We start from the raw sequence: 14,865 nt of genomic DNA on the forward strand, positions 1-14,865 counted from the left end.
AGGCTAGTAGATTTAACAGTTATATTGAAATCCAACAATGATCTGTAACGAACTGTGATCCATTGAACCACTACTAACCTTTTAGTTTACCCTACAAAATATATATTTGGTACTTGGTGATTTTTGGACATTGGGTGGACCTGGAGTCAGGAAATATCGCTAAAACACTTTATATAAATTAGCATATGTCTAACAAAATTCGTAAGCGATTATTGTAAAAGGTGAAACATGATCTGTCCTGTTACAGGTGCCAGTTTTTTTAATATCACCTCCTAAAAACCAACTTTTTTTTTTTTTTTTTTTTATACACAGAATGGGGGTATAAATATACGGATGCAAAAGTCTATCATGAAATATGAAGTGCGTGAAAATGCTGACGGATGATTTTTGAATTCCACATTGTTCTTCCGTGTGCGACCTGAGACATGAAAAAGCCATTATTTATTTATTTAATGCTTTCTCCTGCATGCCTGCAACTCCACAAAGCAATTTCACAATCCACCTTACGCAGCAGGGCTGGAAATAGAAGACGATACGTCACTATTAGCTTCCACTCCAGCGTGATAGGAGGAAGACTGCTGAAGAAGATGTGGCTCCGCTGTCTCGCGAGCGTGACAGATATACCCATCACTACCGATCAAGATCAGCACACTGACAGTTTCGCCTTCGGAAATGAATAATTCACTGAGACCCAAATGGCACCGTGCCGGCCGCTCGAGGGCTCCCTGCGCACCATGTCCAACTCCTAGCAAGCTGAAGCCCTTTGTCGGAGTTGTCAAAGGACTTTGATCGCAAAGCTTGCGTGTCTAATAAGCTGCACAACTCGGGCCGTTTTGCCGTGGCTGGTGGCTCCAGATGTACGTAGCTTCGCGCTGTCATGACGGATCAGATCAGTGCCGCCGAACTGGAAAACGATGAAATTATACAAGAACACTGAAGCCAAAGTCGAGTCGAACATGTCACCTGCTTTCATGATCCACATCTGGCTTAATTCGTGAAAATGCACTCTGCTCATGTTGCGATATAAATTAGCATTGACAGACAAAAATGTAAGCTTAAAAGGAATTAAATAATCATTTATGGTCATCATATGGCACACAACCCCATCTTATGACTTTAAAAGACTTAGAGTATAGTGGAAAAGACGTATTGTATGGTGTAAGTCATTTTGGGGTTTTGGAACCGCATTAGAGTCAGTAAACGAAAACAGAATTTTGATTTATGGATGAATTTTTCCTTAAGGCATCCAGACATAAAAAGTTCAGGCTTCAGTAAGAAGAGCCTGTGCTCTCCCGGTAGCTGTGTGTGTGTGTGTGTGGTTGATCTCAGAGGATAAACAGAGAAATCCACTGGATTTTGTGAGTGAGTGTTTGTCATGTTTGAAAGATCGGTGGTCCCGGTCTGACAGCGATCAATACTGGCACAAAGATGGCCACAGGGTGTGCCTCAACTTGATTCGGCCGCAAAAATCAATACCGCTTCCTCTATTGACAGCAAGCCGCACACATCGACAGCAGACTCTGTGATGTAATGGAGAGGTAATAGGGCCAATTTAAGACCACCAGGCCTGCTAAAGGGGTTCATCTGTCAGTGGCCTGCCTGTGGACAGGAACACGGGCTCCAATCTCTCAATGTCGTCTCTGTTCAATCTCTCAAATCGGTCTCCACACTGGACTCCAGCTTTTGGAGCAAGCAAAGGCTCATTGATTCTCATTGCGATCTTATCTACATGCAGCAGACAAGTAACTTTTTCCTTGAGATGTCCATCCTCATTCAAATTCCCTCTCATTTGAAACAACCGAGAACACTTTTTATATTAAATATTCAACTGAGGACATGTCAGAAATTATAAGGAAGAACAAACACCATGAATGATTCAAGAAATGGACTGTGTAATACTTTAACATTTCCATACCATGTTTCATCTCAAGGTAGACGAACCAATAAAGGGACGATGAGTAATATTAAATAATACATTGTCCTTTTACTTTGAGAAGAGATGCAGAGTGCTTGAGAACTGGGTTAGGATAATTACAGTTTACTTCAAGCTCGACTTACTCTTCTATCTCGAACTCCTGTGTGCTGATTGTACAAGATAGATGTTATTTCAATAAAAGCGGATCTGTATAGACCCTTGAGACTGCCTTGGCTGCTTTCCGCTCATGCAAAGGTGCTGCAATTGAATTAGACAAAGTGACTCTGCTCATGTGTGAACGGGGGGGGGGGGGAAAAAGTGGAATTACAGAGAAAGAGTTGGGTGTCTAAATGGTAGATGTTTGAAGCGAGGTGTGTGTATTGACTAAACCAAAACAAGCCCACAGGGAAAGTGACCTTCTAGCACAGTAGCTGCATTGATGCTAAACCACAAATCAAGTCAAAGTGCTTCCAGCCCAACAGCCAAATGACTCATGCTGAACACCGGCAATTTCCCTAAAAAAATAAATAATGCAAGCCCAAGTGTTAAAAAGAAACGAGTTGCATAAATCCCGTCAGAATGTCCCAAGCACACACCTTGACGGTCCTCATCGTTTGTTCTTCTAAAACTCCCGTCCCGGCGATGCCATTATTATGCAGAATGAAGAATAAAGACATTCACGGGGCATTGCCTTCCACAAAATGACAGATCATAATTTCTACAGGCAAATGCAACGCAGTGCATACATTTAGTTAAATTACGTGAGACCTGGACGCGGGGAGATTGCAGATAAGGCTCTTGGGATGCCGCGCAACTCTTGATGCAATCTATCAAGCTCGATATCCCGGGAGTCACATTGCTGGATCTGTTCAATATGACATTAAACCGCCATTGTGTTTGTTTACCGACATAAATGTGATTACACAAAGCATTCGTCATTCTGGATAAATGGGGTCAAGACCAAGGCCATGTTAGTGCAGTAGCATGATAACGAGTGCAATGATAAATAGATCATACATTGTCACGTGACCTATTTATTTTATGTAAAATCCAGCCAATGGTTTCAAAAAAGAAAAAGCAAGTTGATTTATAAAAAAAAAAAATCCATCTGGAGATGTTTAGAATGCAGTCAATGGAGCTTTCCTGTTCATTTGTCTCACTGGAAATTAAAAGGTCAAGTGCATTACACGGTGGGTGATCCATTATTCACTACAGTGTGCTCTTGCATACTGCACATTCTGGACAAATGTACATTTCACATTTTGTATGATGTACCAACCCGTTGTGTCAGCCTAAATACAGCAACAGTATTAACGGGACAATCCCAAAGGCTACAATTGCTATTTTTAAAAGTAGTAGGCAATATTCAGTGTATACTGTGCATAACTGAAGTCAATGCAGAGTCAAAAAGAGAGATTGGTATTGCAGCTGAAATTAATTGCATTTAATAAGTCCAATTGGGAATGGGTGGTGAAGAAGCAGTGCGTTGAGGGATATATAGCAGGCCTATTCCACACAGTATCAGCTTATAAATGCACATACTTTTAAAGTTGGCTTCAAATTAGACACACAAATGTGTGCATGGTGCACAAAGGACACATCTGCATCCTGCAGTAAATGGCAGCATGCTATGGCAAACAAAGCATAACTTATCATTAAAGAAGTGCAAAAGAGAGATTGCCATCTCTCACAACTGTTGAATCCTATGTTAAAGTGCAATTAAATGCACACAAACTTACAGTGCTGAAGTTGCGGGGTCCGCACATCTGGCCTTGAAATCGACAGTAAAGCAGCATCTCCTCGAGCTGGTGCCCCAGACGGTCCAGTAACTGCCTCATGGAGGGCTGGGAGTCACGAGGAGGGGGCAGAAAGTGGTTGAATTCCAGTATGCGGGAGAAAGGGGACCAGGGAGGCTCATTGTGCGATGTAAGCGCTTCTCGGACCGCGGGGGACACCTGCCAGTTCTTCCCGAAGATCCCAAGCCAGCGTCCCGCGCTGAAGATGTCCGGTTTCTTCATGCGACGCGGCAGTATGATGTTCTGGTTGCAGATCGTCACGGCGGGGAATACGAGGCGTTTCGCGTAAACCATCTGCGCCCTGGTGTACACCGGCGACGAGAGCAGGTACCGGACCCGGTTAGAGGACCAGGTGAAGAGCAGCGCTAACGCCGTCAGGAACGCCAGCAGCCACGCGACTCTGCGCGGGTACGAGCCGCTCAAAAAGACGTGTCTCAAGCCGTGAAAGGTCGTGTGCTTCAAGAAAAGCTTTCCAGCTTCCTTTAGAGATCCTTCAGAGCGCTGTTTCGGCGGGGTGTCGCTTTGGCACATCTTGGAGTAGGTCTTGGAGTCCTTTAACGCGCAGGTTTATCTCGGAAGAGACCCGTTAAACGCGCCAAAGCTCGCCAGAACGGATAAACATCGCGCGTTTCTGTTCCTGAGGCGTTCTGCGTGGGGAAACAAATCCGCAGTCACGCCAAAACAGGTCGAAGTACATTGCTGTAGTAAATTAGGACGGTAAAATATTATTTCAGATGCAGGTTTCCTCTCAGGGAAGCGAAATACAGCCGGTGTAACTGTCTCAACTGTTGCCAGAAACGCACGCCTCGCCACATTTTCTCCGCGTCACGCACTCGTTCGCTCCTATGTCATACAGTTAATCTGTTGTGCACCTCAAATTCAATTTCTTAAATTCAGTCGAATTAATTCACAGCTCGTTTCGGCAACCTCATAGCCTCTGCGCGCGCACAGCTCTCCCTTCAGCTCTGTGAGCGCGCTCGTCCTCTGCTGCCTGTTACTTCACTGAACTTTCCTGTTGCTGTGGATAAAATGTTATTTTTATTTTAAGCCTTTAACTATTTGATAGTCTATAACAGTTGTGATCTAAATTTAGTCCTTGCATTCATATAGGCGAAAATATGTAGGGCTATATGAAATATATTTCAAATTTATCACTATGTCTTCTGAAAATAAACATGCATTCAAAAACTGAAATAGCAGCTGGCCATTTTTCCCCTTTAAATGAGTTTTGTATGTACAGCGAGTCTCTGTTTACGCAATCATCAAAAATAGCATCTATCACACAAACACTCATGTTGATGTCAGCATATTCACACTACTACAATGCATTTTTACATAAAGATAAGATGCAGTTTTTAATTGCCGGTTGTATAATGCATCATTCAGACCAGTAATTACACTCTCCATCCCTGTTAGTCTCTAAGTGGGCATATCGTGAAGATCGGGCTGTTAGTCAAGCAGGGAAAATGGGCATGGTGCCCACAGGTCATGGCCCACTTACCTTAACAATGTGTTCAATGTCAATAACACTTTGCGGGCTCTGAGAAGCCTCACAAAGGCTCTTGTCCAAATGTGTACATAACAGAGGACAGTACCGACCAGAATGCGGTGCCAAAATAAACCCGTAAACACCCGGATGTGCTCGGTCTTATCTGGAGCGAACGCTGGTGGGTGGATCTGTGGACATTCACTGTGTGTGTGTCCTTGTCCTCATCTGTTTTACTGAGAAACAGATACGCAAGGAGCTATGAATGTCACAAATTAATTACAGTGGAGGTGTTACGATTCCCATTTGCCATTTCATTTCAAAGTCGCATCAAATGCGTGCCAAGAAGAGCTATTTAATGTTCAAGAGAAATTGAGGCTCACGATACAATTAAAACGTAATTTCAGAGGGAAAACAGATCGTGATGTATGCTATCGTGAACGCTATTTAAACTGTAGTGGCACATAAACTACAGGTACGTTTTGATTTGACAAAAAGATTTGTTTTGGCTCCTATATTAAGCATTCAATGGCATTAAAGTAATATTGTATGTGTGTTCTTTTTAGGTTACCAATTGGTATTAATTATTTGAATTAGATTCGGAATATACAGTTTTATAATTGAAAATTGTATTTATTGGTTTCAAATTTAGAATTGGTTTTAGAAGTATTTTTGTGGCTTTCAGGGCTCAGGCAGAAGGAATAGCAATGATTTTTCAATCTTGTCATATTTTGGAGGAGCGTGATGTTGGCATGGGACCCCAGTGGCTGTTCGTCACCGCACACCCACATGTTCAACAGTCACAGACGCTTCTTTACAAGCGTCTTCATCAAAGCGGATGTGGCTCTGCTGTGGGGACAGTCACACGCTGAGCTACATCAACACCCAGAAGAAGACGCAAATTAGTCTTTGGTTCAACTTGGTCTGCAGCTCGCCGCCAAAGACCAATTTATTACGAACTCAGAATGAATTCAAGCAATTTTATTATTATTATTATTTTTTTTTTCTTCTGGAAAATAACTCCAGGTGGTTTGCTGCTGTGGAGGAAAAAATTATTCATTTTGATGCTGAAGGAGGCTAAAAGATTGGAAAACATTCCATCATATTGGTGAGGATTGAAAAATATCTTAAAGGGTTGGTGCAATTTTCTAAAGATAAATAAAAAGCAGTGCTTTCAATTGTGTATAAAATGGTTCAGTGCTGTAAGAGGAAAAGTGAACCTTCTATAACGGTTAAAAGGCACCAAATGACCCATAAGAGTTGCATTCTTTACACAACATTACACTGGGATGCAAAGAAGAAAAAAAAGTATTTTAACAGTAAAAAACAATAAGAGAAGGTTTGTCTTGGTACAAAACAGAACGGGTGTTAAAAACTCTACCCTACATTGCAGAAATTGTATGATCAAAGTAATGGCAATCGAGTTATTAATGTGCTAGCTGAGTCATAGTCAACTCTAGCAGATGGCCAGTGGGTTTAGGAAGAGACTCAAAGAGCAGAACCATGACAGAGCCACAACTGAGATTGCATTTTATGGGGAAAATCGTTTGCAGCCTAAATTACTGTAGCCTTGATGGGGTCTAGAGTGGTTTATTTCACGGTGAACAAAGGGAAAGCAGAAAGCACAACAGCAATACAGCTCCTTCCAATTTGGAACGAAATGGCAAACATTACAACGATAGCTCATTGATTTCTCCGGCGAAAGCAAGGCACTTCTTGCCCAAATGAAAGACGCTGTCCTTCTTGAGGGAAATTGAATTTGATGAAGTTTGATTTCTTGGTCTTTTCAAATCTGACTTAAATTTTCCATCCAGCGTCTGTTCAAGTTTGTTTTTGACTGACTTCAATCTTTCATTCCTAACAAATACACACACAATGTTTTGATTGTTGTTGTGCTGCAAGAATAGAGACCTAGAATTTTTTTGAGTGATAGCAGTTTGATTGCGAATAAGAGTTCCTGCTGAAATCATTATTGAATTTTGGCGGAATAGTTGGTCAAGCTTATCCCAAATTCAGATATCTTTGAAATCTGATCCTAAACTCTACTTATCCAATATTATATTAAACTTAAAATGATTTTTTAATGCATTTAGCAAACACTATTATCCAAAGTGACTTACAGTGCATTCAGGCTAACATTTTTTGCCTAATATGTGTTCCCTGGGAATCGAACCCACAACCTTGCACTGCTAACACAATGCTCTACCACTGAGCTGCAGGAACAAATATATATTGTAAAAACAAGTTTTCATGTAAGTAAGTGCTACCTATGATAAATAATGAGATTTTTAAAGAGATCCCATGAACAAATTAACCAAGTAAATTACATATTAATAAAACAGTTTCTGCCAAACACTGTAAACTAGTATCACAGCTGGTTTGACGGTGCAGCTCTTATTTAACGCTCTGCATACTAAACCCAGTCCTCAGTACCCTACTAGTGTATGCTTTAGTGATCTGGAAAGCTGCCGATATCAGCACCCAGGCCGATGCCAAGTGTCCTCTGCGGAGACTCTGCAGCTGTGGACGGAGACGACTCTCACATCCAAAAAACAGACAATTTAGTTCAGAGGATGGCAGAGGAGCTTCAGTTTTAAGGAGAAAACGGTGAACGAGAGGAGAAAGAGAATGAAGGAAAAGAAATAAAATGCTAGACAATGCGGCAGTGGATGAGAAGACAGAATAAATTATGGGCAAAGCCAGCAAGAGAGAGAGAGAGAGAGTCACTGTTTCTCTAAACCTAATGAGGTGCGCTGTAACGGTTATCAGGAAACCTAAAGAATGTGATTCATATCTAAATGTATTTAAAGAGGAAAGGATGGCTATGACATTTGAATCAAGAGAACGGATCAAAACATGCCAGTTCAGATACTATAAATAAATGTTCAAGGAGTTTGATTTAAGAGAGAGCACATTCAAATCAGGAGAAACAATATTTTAAGATGTTAAAATAGAAAAAAATATTGAAAGGGACATAAAAAAAAATTAATAAAAAAATATGGTTCATGATATTGTAATTATTAGGTAGTAAACATTCAAAATGAGATCCATTTTTGCTTATTGTTCAGATTGAAAAAAAAAAAATTGGAAAAGGCTTTAATAAACCGAGATAATGATCAAATGGCAGAATTTGGAGAAATTAACTTTCAAAACTGCTGAAGAAAGATCTGGAGACTCAAATTATTAGACTAAAGAATGCAAAATTTGAGACATTGAAAATGTTCTAATTGAGGCAAAAGGATCATACGACTTGAATTCAGAGAGAAAAAAGTTTTAAGTGCTTGAAACAGGAGGAAAAAAAATGTTTGAATAAAGAGAATGTTCAAAACCTTTGTAATGAAAAAGGCAGAATATTCCAATTCTATAACTGAAAGGACATTCAAAACGTCTGATTTACAGAGAAAGGATTTTTTTTTTTTTTTTTATTTGAGCAGAGAAAGATGAATGTTCAAAACAATGACAGAAATTGCTTGAAACAAGAGAAATAATGTTCAAGTAGAGAATAAAAACTGCACAATGGCGGCTAACTAGGCAGGAACGATTATGGTGATTGCAATATCAAAAAAGAAAGTCTGGTGAAGTGTCCGACTAACTTCTGAAGCAATCAAACATTGTGAAACGAACCCAACCTTAGGGTTGCATTTATGATCCCCAAAACTCATAAAACTAAACATTTCGGAAAAGTTGAAAAGAAACAAGGATAAAGCATCACTGTGCAAATCCAGTGTTTGTGATGAATTACTCTCAAGACGGCTTGAACTGATTCGCATGGGTCAGCCGCTCTGATATGAATCTTGTTCACATGACCAACCTTAAAAACAAGCAACGATAACTCATGCATGACTATAGAAACATCTCCAGAAACAATCTCTGCAATAAATAACACTGTCACTCTCCCAGAATCCCCCTGAGAGCCTCTTAAAGATAAACAGCTGCTTCTAACGCACAGATCTGCGTCAACCTCGCTACAGGTCAGAATTCCCAGCAGTCTGTGTTGTCAGTTTTTCAGAGCAGCGGGACATCAAAGTCTTCCCCCCAGATGCAATAATCTCTGTCGGTGCCATGCTTACGTTTAAACTCCATTTCATTTTTGCAGTTTTTCACCTCAGGTGACCGCGAAACACAAGCAATTTCTGCAGTCTTCTCTTGTGCCCCACGAGGAGTTATTTAAGTTTGTTTGATCTCAAAATTGTCTTTGAATTAAGACTGTGTAATGGGGCCTGATTCATTTCCAGAGTCACGCCGAAGGTTGCTCAGGTCTAACCTCTGTTACAGCGAGGCAAACACTAATAGAAATGAAGCTCAAGTCAGACTTTGAAGTTAAAAACAAAAAACATATTCCATCAAAAATGAATGACTAAATGAGGAGGTTCTGTAGACGTCGCTTTATAGTATTCACAGTGGATGAACTTGCACATTGTAATGTCAAATAACGTTAACCTTTAAACGAGCATCAAACACAACACAAATAATCATATTAAAAGAGAATCGTTCAATGTTGTTGCTCACTTGGACACAGATCAGCTTTACCAACGTTATCTCATGACCAATTCGTACGTAATTTACGAGGTAGCTAATTCGTACGAATTTGTATGAACGTACTCATACAATTTTATACGATTTGTTTAAACCTCAGTGTCAGGTTGGTTTAGGGGCGGGGTTAGGTGTAGGTCATTCATACAAATTCAATTCAAATTGTGCAGTTCGTAAAATATGTCGATTTGTCAAAAATTTTATTATTTGTACGAGTGTGGTCGTACGAATTCATACGAATTAGCCACTTAGGTAAATATGTACAAATTGCAGTGAGATCGGGCTGGCTTTACAGACGCAGATTCAAAATATAACTGTAAATTAAATAACGTTTCAAGGTTATTGAAACATAATTAACAATTTTCTGTAAAGTTGCTTTGTAACAATTTGTATTGTAAAAAGCGCTATACAAATAAATTTGAACATGTTATATTTTAGCGCACACACACACAAAAAAAGATATTTCGCATCAAGATTACATTTATTTAGTATTCATATATAGATTAAGGGTTATCTATATAAAATATATAATCACCGTGATTTTAGGAGAAATATGAGCCAGAAACATTCTGGACAGAATTTGTGGGATTCACCGATCAACACACAAGCCGCCTGAACTCATCTAGGAAGCTGTACTTCTCTTTCCACCTGTCTGCATCACGGACAATCTGTCCAAGGTCTATTAATATGGCTCCAGGTACTATGTGTGTGTGTGTTTGTGTGTGTGGGGAGGGAAAGCGGATAACAGCAGTTGTCAGACACATACAGAGCCAGAGTAATGAGGCAGGACGTGTCGACTTCACCCTGCAGGAAACACACACTTGTGTGTATTTGTATGTGTGTGGCTGATAGACTTCAGCACCTGCTTGACCTCATATCTGAATCACTCCTGTCACTCATCCTGTTCACTTCCAACCAACTTCCACCCTTTGAATATAATTTCACACTAGCATTTTACTGAAACTTTTTTTTTCCTCTAAAATATCAGCTACACTACACAGCTGAGATCAATAAATTGAATCATGGTAACACTTGTGTATAGAAACCAGTTCTCTCTATTAACTAGCTGTGTAACATGCCTATTATTAACATACTGGCTCTGCTTTCGTCACTAATCACGCTACACGACGTCCTGTGTCATCCGCTAGAACGCCTTTCACTTATGACAATTAGATGAAGAGAGAGAGAAGTGCTAATTACGTTTGAAATATGAATATTTTTCTTACAAAAACACATTAATTCACTACAGGAAGCCTTCATTCATGCCCGGGAGCTGTGTGAGGCACATATTATTAAGGATGCGCAGGCTTTATTTGACGTGTTTTGGACGGTTGAACAGAAACAGTCGCCCACTGCAATGATAACACTTGGAAAAGCCAGAACAATTTTTAAATATGACTCAGATTTGATTTTTCTGAAAAAAAAAGGCATATACACTTAGGATGACAAAAAGGGTGAGGTAAACACTTTTTGGGTGAATCAACACTTTAACAAATACCTTACCAACTAAACTATTAGTAAGCAATATAACTAGGAGTTTATTGAGACTTAAGTCGTAGTTAAGTGTGACCAGAATCATTTTAATACAGTGTTACAGACAGATCAGCCAGTGGTTAATGAGTCAGGCTTGAACTTCTTAAACTACATGTAGTAAAATAAAATAAATAAATATGAAATGCATATAATTCTTCAAGGCCCTTCACAGAATCAATTACAACAGAGTTAATAAAATGAAAAAAATAAGTACACAACATAAATTAATCAACATATTACATGAATAATAATAACAAACAGCTCAAGTGGTAGAGCATTGCATTAGCAAGCGCAATGTTGTAGGTTCGAATCCCAGGGAACACATGTTAGGAAAAAATTGTTAGCCTGAATGCACTGTAAGTCGCTTCGGATACAAGCGTTTGCTAAATGCGTAAATGTAAAAAAATCTATTTTCAAAACAACACACACTCTCTAATAAATAATACACTAGTTCTTAAAAGTACATTTCTATGAGAAAAAGTGACAATTTCCAGTTATTTCACAGACACAGAATAAAGTTTCTTTAGTACTCAAAAAAACACCTGCAGAAATGTCTCAAAAGAGCTATTAAAACTATAAAATCAATAAACTTTGTCAAATGACTTGTTCTTCAAGTGCTTATTACATCGCTTTGGTTCGTCTCAAGTCTCCTGGCGGATTCATATCTTGTAATTCGTGCGCTGAGATCTCAGAAAGGCAATCTTGTGAGTGCTTTCCATTTCTGTGGAAAGCAATACACATCCGAAAACATTACTTAAACACACCCCTTAAGCAAGTATATAAATAAAAACAAGCTAGGGAAACACATCTATACATGAACACACTCCTCTGGCCTTTAACATATAATCAGACTCCTGCAATCACTCAGATACTACAATTCAAGCCTCTCTGGCTCTCTACAATTGATGTGAGCTGCAGATCTTAGTTTATCGGTCTCAGTGAGAAGCGGCTGAACTGTCTGTCACGCAGCCAAGTGTGAATCTCTTTAAAGGTGAGTCTAAAAACATGAAAGCTTTCACATGCTCAACCCAAACCAACGCAAATCCTACCTTTTCATATGACTGCTGGATATTCTTTACTCAACATGAGGAATGAAAACATCGAGAAGCCATTAGTGATTAAGTAACGAACCAATTAGCCATGATAAGTGCTTACTGGGGTGTCAGTTCTGGCCCATGTGTCACGCTCCTCCTAATTAAAGACATTTATGGGATTTTCATCCTCTTTACCCAATTTCCATTTTTCATTTTTAGAGCCCATTTTTTACATTTCCATATTTTCACCCACATTTAACACCTATGATGACATACAGGTTCCAATTAAGGCAAAACCAATGTTTTTCTGGTGCATCTTGAGATTTTGGACTATTTTGCTCCCATTACATGTCATCTGTCAAAAAAAAAAAAAAAAAAACAGAATAGACATTTAAGTGTTTGTTTTGTTCAACTTTGTCCGTTTGCATCATTGGGTTTCATATACAACACAAATCACCATGTTCACACTATTTCACTTCTCATTTTTAGAGCCCATTTTTCAACTGTTCTATATTTTAGCCTATATTTTTACAATTTTAGACACTGTGTTTTTTGGGGCAAATTAGGGCATATTTAATTAGACATTGGATCATTTGCATATTTCAATCTTGAGGGTAACAAATTACAAGTAAAGCAAGTTACGCAATCGGATTACTTTTTTAAAAGTAACTAGTAAAGTAACTCATTACTTTTTAATTTAGAGGAACTATGAGTTACTTTTTAAAATATTTAACTCTAGTTACTGTTATATTTTTTCATCCTGAGGCGTATTCATTTCACTTTTGGTGATAAAAGGGCTTTTGCATTTGTAAAATAACTTTTTTTATTTTAAAAACAAACAAGCGAGCCCTGCCCAGATTTAAAAAGTAACTAAAAATTAACATAACACATTACTTCCCATAAAAAAGTAACGTAATCAGTTCCTTCTTTAGAGTGTAACGCAATATTGTAATGCATTACTTTTAACACTGGCATAATTACTCATAATATTTTAGAAGACTTCGACAAAACAGTTGTAATAAGCAAAACATAATATAAAAAGTGAAAGTGACATGAAATACAGCCAAGTATGGCGACCCATACTCAGAATTCAAAGTGAACACACACAGCAGTGAACACACACACACACACACACACACACACACACACACACACAGAGCAGTGTTCATCATTTATGCTGCGGTGCCTGGGGAGCAGTTGGGGGTTCAATGCCTTGCTCAAAGGCACCTCAGTCGTGGTATTGCCAGCCCAAGACTCGAACCCACAACCTTAGTCAAACTCTCTAACCACTAGGCCATGACTTATACATATAGCGAATGATCAACTGGGAAAAGTCTTAAATTGAAAGAAAAAAATTCCCATCTTTGCACCTGTTGTGTCTTCCTTTGAATTACTCTAACTATTTCTAACCAACTCTAATTTATAATCTGACTATTTCTAACCACTTAATTGAGATATGAATGTGAATACAATCTCGAATGAAGATCCGGAAGCATCTGATTGTCAGTGGAGAACGTTCTCACGCATTTACATCCCCCTGAAGGACGTGATAGCAGGCGGTGTGTAGGTTAATTGTTGATAGTCTTGGAGATAATGCGGCACATCCATCTCTGAAATAAGTCACCCGGTGTCTCTGCTTTCCCTCGCGGCAGGTATGAAAGCACGCAGTAAATCAAAGCTCTCAGTAACATCTGCACACACACACACACACACGTGGGAGTGCTGTCATCAGTTTTCTAAGATCCACATCTCGCTCAAGACCCTGAAAACACAATGGCGTGCTCTCAGCGCGTGGCTGTTGGCGATGGAGATCATCTGTACACCTCTGGCTTTACCGCGGTAAACAAAGCCGAGGTGCATTCATCACAGCACTGTTCTGAACAAGAGAAGCGTGGGCATTACTTCGTACAGATTGTTTTTGTGCTGCAGACTGACTGTAGGATTTCTCGACTCATCTCATCCACGTTTCGTTGCACTTGAACTTTCAAACATCTCGTGAAAATATCAAGGAAGAGCACCTGAGAGGACCGAAATCTCTCTTCTATAAATCACGGAGCAGACTTCATTTGCTTTGCCGGTTTTGGAAACCATTTTTATTGTACAGTATTTTGGACGGTATAAAGATATTTAAGACGTAACGTGGGTGTGATGATATATTCAGGAGGAATTGACTGGATGGTGATATATATAGATATATCAATATGTATATTAAACTTACTAGGCAAGAACTAGACGTATAAAATGAAAGTTGTTTTAGAGAGTTACTACAAATTACAGTATACTTTTACAACCAGTATTTTTTTCTTTACAATAAAATGCAGTTGGGAATCAGGCAATATAAAACCAGAAATAATATTGAGAAAGCAAATAGAGTCATTTCATGTTGTCTTCAATGTGCTGCCAAATTTAATCACCATCCAAAAATAAAATGTTTTTTTTCTGTGGCGGTCTTGAGCCAATGTGCTGCTTTAAATCCCTTTTATTGGGCTGCACAAGCTAATATTCACAAAACAAGTGTACTTTCATTCTTTCATTTGTAATGTAACTGTGCATGCATTGTTGTGATGA

At 39.1% G+C, this 14,865-nt stretch overlaps 1 protein-coding gene across 4 annotated transcripts in view; it reads right to left on the minus strand.

The window, feature by feature from the left end:
* LOC113039475 (acid-sensing ion channel 1) overlaps positions 1 to 14,865 on the minus strand; it is a 147,083-nt gene that overhangs the window by 20,971 nt on the left and 111,247 nt on the right. The window contains exon 1 of one of the 4 annotated variants that reach the window (XM_026197367.1): positions 3,655 to 5,050. The exons of 2 other annotated variants lie outside the window; for them this stretch is intronic. In XM_026197367.1, the coding sequence (XP_026053152.1) occupies positions 3,655 to 4,242 (588 nt within the window). In that variant the 5' untranslated portion in view covers positions 4,243 to 5,050. Of the gene's footprint in view, positions 1 to 3,654; positions 5,051 to 14,865 lie in introns of those variants that run through there. One more of the 4 variants, XM_026197365.1, reaches the window with a different exon arrangement.

This window comes from Carassius auratus, chromosome 22, assembly GCF_003368295.1.
Source record: "Carassius auratus strain Wakin chromosome 22, ASM336829v1, whole genome shotgun sequence".
NCBI lineage: Eukaryota > Metazoa > Chordata > Actinopteri > Cypriniformes > Cyprinidae > Carassius > Carassius auratus.